Source organism: Rhododendron vialii, chromosome 12a, assembly GCF_030253575.1.
Source record: "Rhododendron vialii isolate Sample 1 chromosome 12a, ASM3025357v1".
NCBI classification, from domain to species: domain Eukaryota; kingdom Viridiplantae; phylum Streptophyta; class Magnoliopsida; order Ericales; family Ericaceae; genus Rhododendron; species Rhododendron vialii.
This window is the reverse complement of record NC_080568.1, coordinates 35,061,095-35,080,713: the sequence shown is the minus strand read 5'-3', so window position 1 is coordinate 35,080,713 and position 19,619 is coordinate 35,061,095. Positions and strand designations below refer to the sequence as shown.

Here is a 19,619-nt window from a genome sequence, read left to right as displayed (position 1 = left end):
CGATTCGTGTTAGTCTTGTTAAAAGTTTATTTAGAATTGAAGTAATGCATATAAATTTGAATACAATTCTCACTATTGTTCAGTTTTTAACAACACTAGTATCTTACAAACATGCTTATCTTTGTTCCACAAATTAGTAGCTTGTTTGTAATCGTATTGATAAAGTTTGTTGGAGACATACAGATCCTCAAATTATTTTTAAACATATTAGGGAGAGATGGAGTTGATAAATGAACTAAATTACACTAGTTCGTTTTCGTGTTCATGTTCATGTTGAATTCTTAAATGCTTGTTCAAGAACAATTTTGATTCGTAACATAAATCAATTGAGGTTTTGAACAAGTTTTTTAAGCTCGTTAAACCTTGATATCAAACTTGAACAATGTAACGACCCTAATTTCCAAAATCGATTTTATAAATGAATTGTGTGTCTCATCATGATCTTCATTATCCTAATCTCCATTATCATCATCATCATCCCTCCCCTCCCTCATTTCTTCTTCTGCCAAAGAGAGAAGGAAGGAGAGGGAAAAGAAAAATAACCCAGTACCAGTGTACCACCACCACCATGCCGGAGCTACATAGTTGCCGCCATCTCCTCCATTGAAAACCGTTGTTTCACTCCGTTACGCCGCTAAATTCCAGGAGAGAGAGAGAGAGAGTCAAACCCCTCTACTCCCTCTATTATGTCTATATCTATTCATCTATCTATCTATCTATCTATTATCTTCTATCTTCTATATACTACAAAAATGTAGTTGAAACCAAATGCCTTTCAACCTTCGGTTCTAAATTCCTAAAATTTTGAGGTTTTAAAAAAAAAAATGAGAGAAAGAACCGTGGAAGAGAAAGAGAGGGGGGAACGTGGGAGAGAGAAGAGGGAAACTTAGGAAAATTATTCTATGCCCCTGCAAGCTACCGTCACGCGGTATTACAAATTTATTTTTCATCACACATATGTCTTTCAGTACATAAAATAATGTAATGCTAGCGTGCATCGAACACGGAACCGAAAAAATATTAAACTATATTTTTTATCACTATCTTTGTACCTATTTGATACACATTATATTATCACTAGACGTTATTCTTGTTTGATACACGAGATAAAAAAAATCAATGTTATTTTTCATCCCGTTCATTGAACGGATACAAACACTAGTGTTAAGACGATGGACTAGCATCGATGAGTTATGAGCGATAGTTTTGCATGTTTGGCCGCAAACAAAAGTGTCACTGCAATTTGTGCTAATTACATATTTGCCCATCCACATTCTGTTATCACAACTTGATCCTTAAATTTTGGAATGTTATGTTGCGACCTACTATTATACTATGATTAATTGCCACGCTATCCTGGAAAAATTCATAACGACCCATATACCCTTCCTCGCTCTAAACCCCTCCTCGACCTCCGTAGATTACAGAGGTTGCAATCTGGGTTTCAAATCAATGATGGTACCTTCAAGAAACATTCTCAGAATTCCGTTAAGGTTAACGGCCGCAGCCGTGTTTCAGTGCCTCAAACCCAACGAGTCACCCTCAATTTCTAGCCATTTCCCTCCGCCAATTTCCCGCGTTCAACGATTCTCGGCAGATTCGGCGACCACCGAATCACCGCGGCCAACTCGGTGCTCCGAGTTGACCCGGGTGGCTACGCTTGTCGACGGCTGCGACTACCAGCACTGGCTCGTGGTTGTGGAGCCTCCAGAGGGATACCCAGAACGAAGCCAAATTGTGGACCATTTTATCACAACCCTTGCATTGGCATTGGGAAGGTACCAATTTCCAATTGAAAAACTGGATATTCCAATTTTATTTTTTTTGTGTCTATTTTCTTTCATGGGTTTTGGGTTTTGCAACTAATTGTCACAGAATTGAGCTTGATTTCTTTCACTATTTGGATTAGCTGAAGTAAAGTAAACTTGAGAAATTTTCTTTTAAGAGTGATTGCTTCAAATGGAGCACTCTAAGGGCAAATTCAGATTCTAGTACAAAATGGAGTAGAAGAAATTTGATTAATGTCAAGTGATAAATATCAAAAGCCACAAAGTAATATTGGAAATTTTGAGTGAAGAAAAGAGTCCACCTTGAATTGGGTAACGGAAACGAGTTAACATTAATGTTAATATGAGCTTTACTAGTGGGGAATGATTTAAGAGGTTTTAAGTCAAAATAAGTTGGGAGTCTAGTTTACGCATGTACAGTAATCTCGGGTCCTGAAATAACGATCGAGTAAACATTCAGTGGACTCTAGAATCTTTTGCCGGGATGGGAGCTGAACATGCATGCTCGAGATGGCAAGCCCTTAGTTGCTGCTTTGCTCCAGTCGACCAACCCCTTGAAGTTTGTTGGAGTCTTAAGATTTGGTGGGTGGTAAATGGTAATGGCCTAATAGATATGGCAGCTCAACTGGGACGTATAGGCTTTAGTTATTGCGGATTTCAGTTTTCAAGAAAAATTTGACGACTTAGTTATCCACATGTGGCTTTCTTACATGGAGAAGCTCTGGCCCTTTTTCTTAATTTTTTGCAGTGAAGAGGAAGCAAAGAGATCAATATACTCAGTTTCTACCAAATATTACTATGCATTTGGTTGCAAAGTCTCCGAAAATTTGATTCACAAGGTCAAATGTAAAGTTTAAACTTCCAAGAGTCTCTTTCATTTTGATACCCAATTCTTTTTCAGCATGCCTCCTGCAATTGATATGCTAGTTTTCCATTTGCAGCCTTATCCAATGTGAGATGGGTTCTTCCGGACTCTTATTTTTGTCATATGGAAAATGACTATGGAGGTATTGTCTTTTGCTTTGTGCTCATCTTCAGCACACTTCTTCGGAATGTAAATTTGAAGTATGACATGAGAATAATAGATTTTGCTCTAGTTAATATGTTGCATGTGTTCCACTTTCTTTTTTTTTGAGCAGATAGCCGGTTATTATTGGTTATTGAAATTAGGAGTTCACAGAAGATATACTTTCTTTGTTTGAGGATTTTTTACTAAGAAATAAAGTACATTGGAATTAGAAGATCTTCACGAATACCAGACTTTACCAACTAGGAGTAGAAGGAGTAAACACGAGATCGAATAAATTACAATGGGAACAGATGCATGGTTTCTATGACTTAAACTCGGCCAGGCAAATTGACAGAATAAGTTTTGCTGGAAGGAAGAAAATCGTGTCCTATTGAAGTTCCTCTTCTTCCACTTAAATCTCTTGAAATCATTGATTCTCAGGTCTCAACCCCTTGATTATGTATCTTGTTTTCAGTTGTTTGGCATTGCTATCATTTTGTTAAGCCTGGTTCAGAAGACAAGGCTTCTGGTCATTGTCCGTGCAACTTTGGACTGTTGAATAAGTTTTAAGCCAATCTTGTGATTTATTGAAAAACTTCTTTATTTGTCTTGCAGGAGAACCATTTGTTGAAGGTGAGGTAGTTCCGTATGATGAGAAGTACCATGCAGACTGGTTACGAGATAAAATGGATGATAAATATCAAAGCACAACTCGCTCAAGGAAATCCAGGAGAAAAGAAAGGAAAAGGATGCATGGAGTAGAAACTTTGGAATGTACTAGAAGTTAACCTCCATGAAGCAGAAGATGTGACAGTTAGCCTCCATGAGGCAGAAGATGACACCCAAACCTGAAATCTGAATGATCGGGAATTCCTTTCCAATCCTATATATCAACAAATGGGGACACCGGGAGGGAAGAGATAAAGCACCCCTCTTACTATTATATCCAGTAAAAAGCCTTCTGTACTTTATCCTTCACTCCAAAATGTGTATCCTCCTTTCTTTAGGATTTTTATCAATTTTAGGCTCACCTGGCTGCGGACAAAGAGAGTATACAGTCAGTCACCTTAGTATAAGGCAAGAAGTTTTCTCCTCCAGTCCAATCAAACATTACAAAGTTACTGTGAAAGAAAATTGGGTAAGTGCTTTCGTTAGCAAAGGGCATGGATTCTAATATTCTATTTATAGTTGGAGGACACGTAGCTCTAGAAGAAGAGTTACTGATGTGCTTTCTACCAAGATAATGGGAAAGCTTATGCTAGGAGAATGGAATCGCAAGATTGGTTGCTGAAGTATACGAACCACTTGGAAATGTTCATGACTCATTAGGGTGCATCTATGATGTTTGGCAACAAAACTGCATTTGCTTACTGTAGCAAATTCAAAAGCGAAGCATTTGAGGTGTAGAACCGCTTTGAAGTGTTTATCCATGATGTTTGGCAACAAAGCTGCATTTGCTTGCTGTAGCAAGTTTAAAAGAGAAGCGTTTGAGGTGTAGTACCGCGCTTCAAGCATGTACTCAAAACAGTATTGATGGTATGCCACATTTGTACGACGAAAGGTTCTTCCCTTGTTTTGATGATTTGATCCATCTATGATTGGTAAACATTCTGCATGTGACTAGTATAGATTTCTTTTTGTATTGTCATTAATTGATCCTTGTCGGATTATGACACATGAAATGAACTTTTATTGCTTAAGCTGATATTTTGACTATTAAGTTTCGTTACCATACAATGCAATTGAAATCAGTGCACGACCAATGACAAACAATATCGGTAATTCCTCTCCTTTTTGGATTAAACAGAGATTTCCATTCATCTCCTTTTTGGATTAAACAGAGATTTCCATTCATCATCGGTCTGCAGATCAAGAATAAATTTCCGTGACTAACGATAACGTATGGGGTGAGCCTTGACTTGTTTGTGTTAATTCTCGACTCTTTTCATTGGTTTAGGTCAATGTACTTGTTTATTTCCGTTTCATATCCATTTAACATTGAGAAAACTATTCAAGCAATACTATCACCAAGAAAGGAAAAAAAAAAAACTATTGAGAAAACCAATTCATTTTTTTTTAATCGCCAGAAAACCAGTCATTAAATCTTCATTTCAGGAAGAAGACAGTCAATAACCTTTACTGAAATTTTTTAATTACTTGTTTTGGCCATTGGCTAGTAGCCTAGTATTCAATTGCATAGCATAAAAATCAGAAATAAATGAGAATCCCATTTTGATTTACCAGCATGTAAATAAATTACAATGTTTTTTCAAGCAAGAACGGTCCTGTAGAACATCAAAACTTCCAAGTTTCAAAACTCAACCCTTACTAGAACTGGTTTAACAAAAGCCATAAAAAAAAATTAAAAACAAAAATATCTCTCCATTTTTTTTTCTTTTCCCTTTCATTCCCTTGGTTCCAAAAACCCAGACCCCGTAGCATCCATTTGATGTTACAGGCCATGTATCTGTCAAACACCTAATGAAATGGAAAATAACTTAGATGTGAAACTGGGGAACTTAGGAAGAGGAAGGAGAAGCACAAGTATACAAATAAACAGGGAAAATACAAAACATGATATACACAACAAACTAATGCTGAATGATTTAATCGGCACCCAAAAACCTAACAGATATTTCCAACATTTCACGTCAAAGAAACCGCTTCCGGAAATATATACCTGTTGAATGGTATGAATAAACAAAACAAGTCACTCAGAGGGAAGACACAACATGCCACTATATATGATCTCACTTTTAATGAACGGTAAATAGAGTGTACATGCATACCTCGATATCCACGGAATGACCACAGGAATGTTATATACACACAATGAAAGGACCCTGAAACATCCACAGATGTAACGGAAACCATAAGAATTATTCTCCAACGAGATTATGATGTCAAACAGAAGATGCAAATAACAAGTATTGGCACCTCTGGTGAACAAAATTTTGATTGCCACTACTGGCTGGAGTACGAGGACACGAAGCACTGAGCAACATCATAAATACTCAAGACTGTCATATTGTGGTTATGCTATCTGAAAACATGGCTTCCATTTTGTTGGTGTCTCAAAGTTTCAACGAGTGACCGGTAAAACAATTTTAGTGCCTCCATGTCATTACCCTGGCAAAAAGTAAACATCAGACACAAACAAGAAAGATAGTTACCACGATGTTGTTAAAGAAGCTAATTTTGCCATTGTGTCGAGATTTATTTTTTATTTATTTTTTATTTTATTTATTTTTGGTGGGGGGAGGGGGGGGTGTGCGTGCGTGTGCGTGTGTGTGGTCTTCCTCCTCTCTCCTATAATCATACTTGAGAAAAAGAAAGGGGAAACTGGGAGGGCCTGCCAAAAGTCATGGTCCCAGCATTTAAGCAATGCCAGACCAATGTTGCCAGAAAATAGTGCCAATTTCCTTGACGTCAAAATTGATGGTACATTTTTGGTCCTTGATTATCCTTTTCCTCTCCAAAGTTCATCTCCAACTACAGTAAGGATCCCCATATTTGAACATGAAGCTATTTGAACTATCACGTTTGTTCTCGAAATAGTACAAGAGGTTAATCATATTCATTTGATTAAATTGTGTGTTACGTGTTGGGACCGAAAGTTGTAAGTGAATTTTGGTTTAAGTTGTGAAAAAGTTTACTAATAAGTTGGGATAGACAACGCAACCTAATGCGGCCGAATGGCAAAACACCCACCTCCAAAGGATATGACTTCCCACCCTTCCAGACTATTACCCTAACCCCATCCTGAAATCCAACGTTGCCCAAGTAGCGTACATAGGTTACACCCCTTTGGGCATCTTTTGCGAAATTATTACTCCCTCCGTCCCAAATTGATAAATGCCCTACGAAAAGACGTGTAATTTTCCGGGAAAATAATCAAGTACTTATTTTTTGAGTTTCTTTGCACCAAATTATAGATCTTGATTAGTTCTGTAATTTGGTGCAAAAATTCAAAAAATTATGAACAGAATTACTTGATTTTTATATTGGAAAATTGCAAGTCTTTTTGTAAGGGGCTATCAAAATGGGACAAAGGGAGTAGGCAATCAAAAGCAGAAGAGAGTGTTTCAAAAGCATAATGATACCTGCAACTTTTGACAATATTGTGCTGCCAAATCTTGGGAGCAATATGCAGCTGGGAAACTTTTCGACACAAAATGAACCAGAAAATCATTTCCAAACTTCTCATACATGACCTTTTGGGCCAACACTATTTCTCCGAACAGAACAAGCTGCGACAGAAACCCAAAACAAAACAAAACAATTAGAAAAATAAATAAATCTTAGCACCACAATGGCCTAACACAGCGCACCTGTATAGGGACCGTTCATTTTATCACAACTAACATCTATACCCATAAAGACCAGTAACTTTGTTCTAACTAGTATGATAACAGCTTTCAACACTGGCAGGATAGGTGATCTTATGTCATTCTATGTATAGTGTGAAACAAGAATATCAAAGTCATGCAAGTTTGAGTTGAATGAAATTCAAGGATTTGTAAATTCGAAGTAGCATTTTTCATAACTAGCGGGTGAAACTTTTTCCAGTCAGCGAAAAGATAACTTACAGTATGTGCATCACGGAACTCAAAGGACTTGTCAAGCACACTGTACAAACAACAATTTGTTGCAAAGGTCTCAATTACAAAGCTCTGGAAACCAGGAACCTGAAACATTTTAACCACTTCAGTATACGAACGAATACTAACCCCAATAAACTTACTGGGAAATCTACTTTTCACAAGAAAAATTAGACTCAGGTGGGCATTAAGAAATCTGGAAAGAGGAACGAGAGGGAGCAATTCCTTGAAACATTACCTTTTCTTCACCATATGGCTTGTTGCACCAGTCTTTAATTAGTCTAACAAATATCTGTACACAAGACTAAAAAAAAAAAGTTAGATTCAATCCATGAGTAAATATACAGTTTATCGGCCCAAAGTATTGGAAATCAAAGTGAAACGAAATCACATCCTTGACGGACACATGTTGGACACACTGCCACACTGTAGACACTCCTACATGCGGGTTTTGACATCTTATTGTGAACCTCTGCTAATTCATCTCAATTAAGAAACTTAATACATTATCGAGTAAAAAAGTAACGTTTGGCATTATGGATAATGAAATACAATCTGGTACGTAAAAAGTAAGAATAGAAGGGTATAATACATTATCACTAAAATGAGCTTGTGTAGCTATCTGCCACTTTGTGAAACAACACTTGTTATAGAATTTCATATCACTTTCAGGCAGATACTGGTGTCAAAATTGTCTGTTTCCCACGGTAGATAAATTTATCACCGTGAAGTTCCAGCATGTATCATAGTGTTTCTGTCGTTGATTAGTATAGAGCATTATACACACCTTTCTTACAACCATGTCCTTGTGATTACAAGCAGCATACAATAGCATCTGCATCATTGGATCCAAGTAGCCTCTACTTTTGGGGGAGAGGAAAACTGAGGACAGATCATGTGTAGTAATCACATGAAGGAAAGTGTACAAGGTTTGTTGAAGCTCTTGCAATTCACGAATTTCCTTCAATAACAAGAAGCAATTAATCATGAGACAGATATAAGATAACAAAACATATTTCCATTCACCAGTAAGTCGGAAAGCAAATTAAATGCAACCTTCCTATCAGGCAGAATGAAGGCTAAAAGCAGAGCCCTAGTTTTTGGGATCAATTTACATGCATAACGTGCTCATTTCCTAACCAAAGATATAATCGTAGAAGATATCATCGCCAAGCTCAAATTCTGTATTAAAGCCATTTCAAGGAATTCTCTGCGTGTTTGATAACAGATTTCATTTTTGGGGGATTCATAATGAGATGGGATTAGGATTGGAATTGGTAATGAGGTGGAATTATTAATGAGGAGATGAATCTTTTATTCATGCTTTGTTTTGGACAGGATTAGATTGTAAGATTGGTATTACCAATCCTTAGGTTGTTGCAAAACACCAAACAAGAATTTAAAAGCCCCCATAGGACTCACAATCTAATCCCAAACTCAAATCCTGCTGTCAAACAAGCCAAACTATATTGAATATAGACATTTTAACTGGTAAGCTACACGTTTGTACCCTTCAATCTCCTCCTGTTCCTATTTCTTTTCCAACAAGATTTAACTACAAAACATGTAGCATGATAATAAATGCAAAAATAACAAGCACAAATGAATGACCAACATGCCATGCAACCAAGGACATCAGTAAAAAGTATGTAAGGTTTTAATCAGCGCCAAAACATACTATATTGTGGGCATCTGGCCAATTGCACTTACTCACCATTATAACTGCATGTTTCACAGGGCAGTACAGGTATAGAACAATGGGGGATGCCACAAAAACTGTTTTCATGTCAATATAGACAGCAGATCATAGTCTCTAACAAATGAGTGCAGGCAGAAGTTACATTTGAGAAACTCTAGGATAGAATGTCACACGCAGACATCACAAAGAGAAGGGTTAAGACTGAAAACATGCACCGTGTACATCTTTCCAACTGCATAAAAGTTAAGAATGGGAACACCTGTTTGCACCGCCGCCTTACTATCATTCAAAAGCTCACATACCTCTGTATTGCTCCCAGGCCCAGAAGGAAATCCATTCCTCGGAATGATGTTAAATATCCTACTAGCAATTTTAGGATATAATTGCTCCAATATGTCATGGAGCGCAGTGTTGAATTTGCAGATTAGCTGATTGAGTAACACAAGGAAAGCCACCATCTTCTTTGGCTGCAAGAAAAAGATGATGTAAATCAAACAGTTAGAGAAGTAAAGACATCACAAAAACACACTGGTGCAGACCAATGTGATCATACTCCTAAAAAAAGAAAAGAGCAAAGCTGTCACATTTCAGTTATATCAGTTATACTTATAACCCGTTAAACTTCAACCATTATTCTGAGACAGGGGGAGGCTTCTCTTACTGCAACCATTGGCGACGAAAAAATAAATCATAAATTCACAATCCAAGTACTGAGAGGAAAATCCCTTCAACAACAACGCCACCCCGCCGATTAAAAAAAAAAAGCACCCCCACACCCCCCCCCCCCCCCCCCCCCCGCAGATGGATAAAAAAAACAAACGTTAGCACGGTGGCTGGCATCGGCCCTAGATGGAGAAAATTTTCTGTACACGCAGCTAAATTTGTGTCAAACTACAGCAGAACATTTGTCTTCCAAAATATTTTCGTCACACAATCAAGGAGAAGCAAAATATATGCACCCGAGGCACAAGAAATGAGCAAGAAGTGGATCTTTAAGCTAATAAAACATCATCCAGTACAGAGATGACATGCTTCACTTGTAATGAACAGAGACATGAGTTGACCTGATAATGGGAGGAAAATCAGTCACTACAGGAGAGAGAGTATAGGTATAAGGGGGTGTTCCAGGTAGGTTTCTTTTTTTAAAAGTTCTTTTTCTTCAATTTTCAAATTCAAATATAATGAAAATGAAAAATGATTTTTTGATTTTTCTTGTACTGTATAAAAGATCTCAATGAGATCTATCAAATAAGATCCATATTGGTAGAAAAATTATTTGCGTAAACGCATAATTTTTGGACTTAAAATTACCTTCTTTTTTCTAAAACCTTCTTTTTTCTTAATTGGAACACCACCTAAGCAAGGCAAGGGAGAAAAAACAGGGGAAATGGTATTTTTTGCATTTCTGAAAAATGAAAAGGTTGTCTTGGGGAGATAACCTTATGCTTATACAATATGATTATACCTCACTTTCCGCAAGCAATTGCTCCAATGTCTTGGGGAGATAAGGAAAGACGGATGTTCCTAAGGTGTCCACCATGCGGTGAATAAACGATGTGACCTGATTTAACCAGAAAAAACAGATAAAGACAAGAATGAAAAAAAGTAAAAATCCGTAACCCAAGTACTGAAGTAGCTAGCAGCCTAGTAGTGGGTAACAATGAAATTAATAAAACGTAAAACAAATTGCTCGATATCATACCTTACACCTCAAGGGCTCAACCTTTGGAAAGACAACCAGAATTTGGAGTAGGACATCCAATGTCTGAAGTAAGAGAGAACAAAAGCAACATCAGTGCAAGGACACATCACCATATAACTAACAATCTATACACTGTACATCACAGAAATGGTAACTGAAGACCACATAATACACCTTGTCATTGGAGAGAGAGCTTATAAGTTGATGTACAACGAAAGGGTGAAAGTAGTAAATAAATTGCAAAAACTAATCAACTACAGAGTGTTATGTTCTCATCTGTAAGGCAATTGTTGCTCATAATTGATAACAAGACAAATGGGAGGAAATGGAAAACGATTAAATAGATAGATAGATCTTGGATACCAACCTGCTTAAACATGAGACCAATTGCAGGTCGACTACCAGTTACAAGACGCTCACTGAAGCCCTGAATTACACGGAATTTTAGAGAATCAAGGAGAAATTATGAAAACATGCAAATCGGGTTAAAATTGCAGCTAAGACTGAGAATAACTTCCGAACATCACAAAGAAAAGTTTTCACCAAAATAAAATGAGCATCATGCCAGACTTCAAACATCAGAGCACCATTGGACAAGCTTGGCAACAACATAATAAGTCACTTTTCCCCTTTTTACATCAATGACTAGTAGGTTTCCAGATAGATCAGAGAAATGTCTACATGAACAGCGTCAAAAAAACTTTACATTCAGAAGAAACAGACAAGTGCATGTGATGCAATATGCACATGCTATATTATCTGAGAGAATGAAGACAAGAACCTTGCTGAGGGCATTAATGGCCATGATTATTTGCTGAATAGTTGCAATCTTTGCAGGGGACTCTTCTGAATTCTGTATTTTGGCATTTAAAAGTGATGCTTCAACCTGTTAAAGTTTGACTTAGTTTACATCTGTCAAAAATAAGAAATATGGACATCACAGTAAAAGTCATTTCACAATAGGCCGGATGATCATGGCTGCACACAAAAGAGCATAAGGTTGTTACACAAGGGCCCCCAGTTCTACTCAATGTAATAATTGAAATTTACCTGCTGACAAAGAGGAGTAAGCAATGCAGAAAGGTATTCAGTTTGCTTCTCCAGTGGTACATCTTCCATCCCAATTAATAAGCCAATTGCCTGCAAAGTGTGCACGGAAATTCTAGTCACATCCAAGTAGACTGAAACCAAATGACCGAGATTCCATTCCATATATACAGGGTAATCTTTACAAACTAACCAGTTACCTCAAAAATGTGACTACCATCTTCAGATGCAGATAGCTCTTTTGAAGTACACTCTATTGTAGTAAATTGAGCAATTGTATCCTGCAGACTCTGAAAATACATTAAAAGGGATAAGGGGAGAGAGAGAGAGAGAGAGAGAGAGAGAGAGAGAGAGAGAGCCAATAGATTTATACTTATTTGATACCTGCAAGATAGTCTCTACGAAAGGCACAAGCTTTGCTTTGAGCAACCTCACAGCTCTCATGAAAAGATAACTTGCCCTTCGACTGACATTGACATTTGGATGGCGTATTCCTCTTTCATCGAGAAAGGCAGCCAGGACCATAGGTACACATTCAGTATGCTCTAGAACGAACTTTATATATCTCGTTATTGTATCAAGATACACAAGTGCAACTAGCCTACTAGAATGGCAAGGAAACCTAGTTGACAAGAGCAATGGCACCAGCTCTCTCAGATGACCACTTCCAGTTCTCCTCGCTTCATCACTTATCGACTCTCCATATGCATAAAAGAGGGATAGTGCAGCTTCTACCTCCTCAACGTTCCTATCAGCAGAAGATGCAACAGCACTATCTAATGAATTCCTGATAAAAATCTGAGTAACATCTGGTGCTACACGACCTACACTACGAAGCAGCACAAATAAATCTTTCCTAAACTCCACCATCCTACCCTCCTCTTCTCTCCCAATCTTATCCAGCTTATCAAGATTGTCACGATAAATAGGATCATACCGAATCTGAGAATGAATAACTTCCAATATTTGACCCACGTGAAGCAGCTGCTGCTCCCTCAGTGGAGAAAGACTCTTCATCGTGGCCACATAACCCGAAAGAAACTGCACTGTACTGAAAGTCGTGTCAATTTCACAGTTCTGCATGACGTAGAATACAGAAGGCAAAACCTCATTTAAAAGCTCCATTGGAACGCCAACATCGTCCTCGGAATTCAAACGTTTGGAGCAATCCAGGACCTCAGTGGCATACCCAGTAAGCAATGCTGCCACTTTTGAAACCAACTCAGAATCACTATCCTTGGCTACTAAACCAAAAACCCTATTTATTTGAAGACTCTGCAAGAGCCGAATCTTGGGCTTTGGATCCATACGCTTGGAAACAACAGCCAGGACACATCCAACGGCAGCACTTCGGAGTTGATCGGGCAAACCATCGACCAAAATTAGCTCAAATAACAGTGGGAGAAATGCATCATTCACTACTAATCCAATATCAACCCATGAAATGTATCTCCTCATAGAATCTAAAACACCGGAGCATAGATCCGGATCAGAATTCCTATACATTGACACAATGTCATACCATGCTCTGACAATCTGAGACACACACTGCTGCCTCATTGCATCCTTAACACGCGAAGCAGCAGCCATTTCTTCGGCACTTCGGGGGTAGTCCAAACTAATCAATTCATCATCCAAAGCATTCAAAACCCGACAAAACATATCAATCACCGCTGCACCTTTGCTCAGGTGGGGTACGTAATCAACAAACACCAACGGCCAAATTAACGGGTACTCAAAATAAATCAAAGTAACCAAAACCTGAGCAAGTTTGTTCTTGATATAAGCAGGACCCTCCAAAACCCTAACAGAGTTGTTCTTATCATTGATACCCTCGAAACAAGCCATGGAAAACACAGAGCTCCTCACAAAAGACTTCTCTTCATGACTCATTGACGAATACCGAACGCGAAGCACTTCGTGTAGGGTTTGCAAGCACCAAAACTGGACTTGAACTATGTTACAAACACGCAAACGCTCGATACATATGCTACATATTGACGCGGTCTCCTTAATCTGTTGACTATAAGCAACAGCTTGTGATTTCAGAACCGAGTCAATGGCTCCGGATTCGTCGAAACTGATAAGTATAGCTTTCTCAAGATCATCCATTGTGATAAACCCTAGCCACAAACCCTAAAACCTGATAAACCTCGGTTCAATCACACCGTCCTTTAAAATCTATCTATACTTGTTATATTTATCTTACCAAAGTTTGATTCTGATATTGTAATGCAATACAACGATTGGCGACGGCGAAAAGAATCGAATCAATGGATGGATCGGTGAAAGCTCTTGCGTACCTTCGAATGGGAAAAAAACCAAGAGAGGGTTAGTGCGATCTCTAACTAGTGTTTGTTCGTGCTAGGGTTAGGTGCAACGATTACGACGCAAATAAAACTAGGGTTTTAGTTGATTTTTGGTTTGGTTTTCTTGTGTGGAATTGGAATTGTTTATGGAGAGAGCTGAAGGGAAAAGGCAGTGAGTGAGATTTTTTTGCGGTTTTGGCAAACGGAGGTTTTGTTGGGAGGAGGAAGGAGAGGACTGGAGGAGGAGGAGGCTGATTTCAAGAGCATTGCTATCTTATATAGCAAAACCAATTTACCAAAAAATCCTCGGATTTTGCGGATAGTGATGCTAGTGGGAGGTTATTACTAGTAGTATAGTAGAACAATCATTTTAGCACCGCTAAGGCACAAATACTACCATAAACTTTCACATTCATGTTGGGTCCCGCACACATTCTATCCCTCTAATGTTTGTACAATGGTTTCGCAAAAAAATGTGAATGAGTTTGTATATGTGTTTAGAGAATAACTTATTCACGGAGAAGCTGTGAATAAGTTTTACGAAGCTCAATCTCGCACATCTAAAAGTGTTTTGCACAATCCGGATTAAAAACAAACTGTTACCGGTAAGATAGTATATTTTTGTTACCGATCAATGTTTAAAAACATATCTCAACCATTGATTATCTAGACGGATCCGGACGAGTGAGATTGCGTGCTCATGAATAAATTATTCTCATGTATTTGTGGTGCTAGCATTTTTTGTTAGTAGAATACAATTGAAAATTTGGAGCCACGAATTGTTGTAAAAATAAAATAAAATATAGAGCCAATAAAAAATAGTGTAATGAGAGCATCCACAATGTAATAATCAAAATCAAAAGATTGTTAAAGTTAGCAACTTCCTAATCAATAATTAAATTTAGGCATTTGAATAATTAAAAGTAACAATATGGGACTTCACATTGCTAACTTTAGCAACCCTCTAAATGAATAATCAAAAACTGACATGGCAAATTTTGATTATTCACTTTTGATTATTACATTGCGGATACTCTGAGGGGGTATTTTGAGAGTGGAATATTGAGGGCTAAGACGAGAGCCAAGCACGTCTTCGTGAGGAATGGAACTCAAAACTTCTACAATTAAAATGGAGAGCGGTGAACCACTCTAGCATGGTACATACCGTGGGGGTGTTAAAAAGGATTTGGTTATTGCACCCCCCCATATGTGGTTAATACCAATGGTCTTAATTTCATTAACGATTTTGTAATAATTGTACAAATACCCGTACGTACTGTTTTGAAATTGGGAATTTTTTTAATACGCAATTAAGGTAAACAAAAAATACGAATAGAAAGTAACATTGTTAACAATGAATTTTTATAGTGTCCTGATGCTTGCATTACAGTGCAGGTCTTACAAGCTTAGTATCCAATCAGGTGATGTTATTATTACAAAAAATAATTTATTGTACTACAGTCGTTGATAAATTTTGTAGGTTTTGGCTATCGTAAATTTAACAAACATTTAATTTAATCAATAGTTACTACTACTTTCTTTGAATCGGTGAAGATTTAAAATATCATAGCGGCGGTTCCTTGCCTCCCAAGGCTACGACAAATAAAACTCCATTGACTCGGAGGACTATTGTTTGTTTGTTTTTTAATTTCCTTTTCGGTAAAGACCGGTTTGAATATAGCAGGTTTAGTTGGACTGGGTCAAAATATTTTTCTGTACATTCTCCATGCCATAGCAATATTCAGCCCAAGTTGACATCAACTGGGTCTATATCGGCCCAATACATTAGGCCCCCAAAGCTCACTATACCAAGAATATTTGGGCTAGAATACATTAACTAACAAAAAAACACTTTGGGCCATATGCCGAACTCAAGGCCCATCAAATAGATAGAGAAAGTCTATATACAATATGCAAAACAAGCCGAGGCACTTGAATCCTCCTAGTATAAAATAATGACAAGTTTTATGTGTATCGACTATCCGAACACATTTGTGTTTGAATTTGTATATGCATACCAGTTCTCTTCCTAAAGTAGTTTGTTGGTCCGCCGTTAGGCAACACGACAGGCACTGAGACAACGTATTCTTCAAGCAGTCAAGTTCAGAAATTGTTCTCTCCATCCATCCAGATCCGGATGGGAAAGAATAGTATTCAACCACATTGTCTTGGTCGTTGAATTCTTTGAATCGCAATAATAGATTTTCGAACTGGCGCTGGTCCAAGTTCCTAATTACTTTGGTTGCACGTTTTGGGAACACAATAATCCTACGCAACGTAGCTGGCTAAAGTAAACACATGCATTCACGAGTGATGGAGCCCATAAGCACATCCATCCATCATTAACTAGGCAATACATGTCCATGACATGTGCATAATCGGCTAGTCATGATAAGACAAATACCTGTTTAAATTAAAGGTTGGAAAATTAGTGAAAAAACAATACTTAGAGGAAGATCATATGTATTGATGAGTGATCTAGATTTTCGATTAGAGGCGCTAAGCAACTTAAATGTTGACAGTAGTTGTTGGAGCCACCTCATTCCACACGTGAGCATGCGAAACGATTATGAGAGATGCTGTAAAGATTAATTCAAAATAGGCACAAAATTACCCGAAACACCTCGCATTACCAAAGAAAGTAGACTATATACTGTATTAATTTAGTAACTTGTTATTTTCTTTCTTTGTTATCCAATTTTTTGTTTGTGTTTCTTTGATATCTCTTTCGCATGTTCTTGTTGCGGGTTCATCATATAAGGTATTTGTTATTTTATATTTTCTAGACTGCCACGATGCAGTCTTTACTATTTACTTGTCATGGCATGGTGTTGCATTTCCTAATACTTTGTGGATTTTTATTTTTTTTTAAATGTTCGGATCCATTTACGTGCAACTCAACTAATTTTAGAGTCACGAAAACTAATGATCAAACAAACCGTTCAATTGGTTTGAAATGTTCAGACTCCAGTGTCTCAAAAATCAATTCCCACATGTTACTAGTAGTAGATGGTAAGTGAAGCGAATTAAGCTGACTTTGACGATCGAGGACAACGAAATGCCGGCCGTCTGATTTGAAAACAAAGATTCCTCAAACTGCGGAGAGAGTTAAGACACAGGAAGCGTAAGGTCATCTCTAAAACATTTCTAAAAATCCAAAATAGACAATAGATGTAGTAATATATTTGAAGAAGATTTTGTAATTTATTCACACTTTTTGCATTTTATGAGATAATATAGGAGGGACCTATCGTACTTTTAGAGATTTTGTCTCCAAAATGAGAGTAGAGTCTTCATATTTGGAGAATCAAAGGCAATTTGGAGACCCAAATATCTCAAAAATAGAATGGGTCCCTCCTAGATTATCTTATAAAATACAAAAGGTGGGAATAAATTACAAAATTTTCCTCCAATATGTTCATTTTGGACTTTTAGAAATGAATTGAAAATGCTCTAAGACAGCCCAAACGATTACGTTCGTATACGAACAAAACGAGAGCTTAATCTTTTCTTTTCTTTTCTTTTGGGTTTGGTCACTTGATAATAAAAATCTAGAGGATGGGAAAATTATGTTTCGGTTTTGATTTTTGTTTTGCCAATAACCAAACCAAATATACCGTTGTCATCCCTATTCCCAACTCTCAATTTTCATCCGCATTTTGTTTTGAAAATTATGATCCATACTATTCACCTCACGAACATGATCACATGTGAGTGGATATCGATATAGGCGTGAACACGTTGCAAATTCTTTAATAGTAAGAGTGATCATTGTGACATCCCCAAGTCCCACATTGGGGTAGATGTATGAAAACACTCACCAGCTACTATTATTAATTTAAAATTAACCTTTTAAGTAAAGTAATTAGATAAAATTAGCAAATCAATTGGTGCGAATTGTTATAATTCGTGAATAGGAATGTGAATTTTAAGTGAGCGTTGACAGTTGAGTAACTTGAGAGCACTGAACTTGGCCGGGCGCTAACTTCCATGGGCCGTCAAAGGACAGGTGCGTTGAATTGAAAAATTTTAGCGCACGGGATTTTGGACTAAAAAATTACTCCACTAGTACTAGTAGGAGTAGTTTAGCCGAAATACTGTATTACAGTAATTCGAAACGAAAACAAAAATAATTCTTGGCAACATCATAATTAAATAATATTAATTTACGCCGGAAAAGAAAAACTAGTATATACTAAATTTACGTTAACAGATCAAGTGAAAACTTGTTTTTTCACCAAATATGAATCTTGTATTCATTAAAATAAGAAGAAAGATTAATAGCTTACTATATATCGACTAGATAGATCTAACGATGTTGTAAACTTAAACAAATGTTTTCATGATATTACTACAAACTTGTTAGCCTATGTCAAAGGGGGAGTATTTAGAAAATTGTCGATAGTTATTTACACTAGAAATATTTAGAAATTCTTTATCTTAGAAGATACGACATGTCATATCATATTACATAACTTCTTATCATATTTCAATTAATAGAATTAATCATTTATCTTGGAAGATACGACATGTCATATTATATTACATAAGTTCCTATCATATTTCAATGAATAGAATTAATCATTAGATTAGGAATTCAATTGAAACGTGTTGATGAAACGAAAACAAAAATAATTCTAGACGACACCATAATTAAATAATTTTACGTCAAAAAGTCAAACTAGTAGACTAAATTATGTATAATAGATCAAGTGAAAACTTGTTTTTGCACGAAGTATGAATATTGATGGGGTATTCAGTAAAATAAGAAAAAAGATTAATAACATATATCAACTAGATAGATCTAACGATGTTTTGTAAACTTAAACAAACATTTTCATGATATTATTACAAACTTATTAAACTATGTCAAAGGAGGAGTATTTAGAAAACTATCGATAGTAATTTACACTAGAAATTTTTTATCTTAGAGGATACGACATTTCATATCATATCACATAAGTTCTTATCATATTTCAATGAATAAAATTACAATCATTCTACCTCTACACCCAAACACACACCCATTTATACACCCCCACTCCTATTGTGGGTGGGGGTGTTTAAATTAGTATGGAGTTAAAATATTTGATAGAATTAATCATTAGATTAGGAATTCGATTGAAACATGCGGATGAATAATTTATAAAGGATTAAGTAGGCATTACTCCACAATGTTCCTCCTATCACCATTATATACCTGATTTTTTAAAATTTCCAAGGTGTGATGAAACAACTGTAAAAAGTATTCAAGCTGTAAAAAGTATTCAAGGTGGTCCTACAAAGCTGCTATTTTATTTTGATTATCCAAAACTTCAATAATAAGTCGAGAAGAATAAAATATATCCATATATGCCGATACGATCTGTTGTGCCTTCAAAAAGTGCATGCTTTGAGTCAAAAAACGTAATCCTCATCGTTCACTTCATAGGTCTCAATGCATAACACAATTCCGAATAAAGTAA

At 36.8% G+C, this 19,619-nt stretch overlaps 2 protein-coding genes across 4 annotated transcripts; one reads left to right on the top strand and one right to left on the bottom strand.

Annotated features, from left to right (window-relative positions):
• Window positions 1-1,215: 1,215 nt before the first annotated feature.
• LOC131310663 (multiple organellar RNA editing factor 7, mitochondrial) lies at window positions 1,216-4,510 on the top strand. Of its 2 annotated transcripts, XR_009195287.1 has the most exons (5): window positions 1,216-1,778; window positions 2,536-2,633; window positions 2,729-2,794; window positions 3,412-4,197; window positions 4,289-4,510. XR_009195287.1 is itself a non-coding variant. In XM_058337817.1 (4 exons), the coding sequence occupies exons 1-4, from the start codon at window positions 1,336-1,338 to the stop codon at window positions 3,582-3,584; spliced, it is 780 nt and encodes a 259-aa protein (XP_058193800.1). In that variant the 5' UTR covers window positions 1,216-1,335; the 3' UTR covers window positions 3,585-4,510. The 2 variants fall into 2 exon arrangements, 1 of the variants encoding a protein (XP_058193800.1); XM_058337817.1 differs by having other exon boundaries at window positions 3,412-4,510.
• A 501-nt stretch (window positions 4,511-5,011) lies between these two features.
• On the bottom strand, window positions 5,012-14,471 carry LOC131310662 (exportin-T). 2 transcript variants are annotated; one of them, XM_058337815.1, is made up of 15 exons: window positions 12,230-14,471; window positions 12,046-12,135; window positions 11,849-11,938; window positions 11,580-11,684; window positions 11,166-11,225; window positions 10,799-10,861; window positions 10,562-10,657; window positions 9,399-9,563; window positions 8,185-8,358; window positions 7,636-7,701; window positions 7,386-7,484; window positions 6,900-7,046; window positions 5,734-5,925; window positions 5,586-5,639; window positions 5,012-5,476 (listed from the first exon to the last, which is right to left on the bottom strand). In XM_058337815.1, exons 1-13 carry the CDS (start codon window positions 13,955-13,957, stop codon window positions 5,836-5,838), a joined length of 2,973 nt encoding a protein of 990 aa, XP_058193798.1. In that variant the 5' UTR covers window positions 13,958-14,471; the 3' UTR covers window positions 5,012-5,476; window positions 5,586-5,639; window positions 5,734-5,835. The 2 variants fall into 2 exon arrangements, with proteins under 2 accessions (XP_058193798.1, XP_058193799.1); XM_058337816.1 differs by having other exon boundaries at window positions 12,046-12,126.
• Window positions 14,472-19,619: the final 5,148 nt, after the last annotated feature.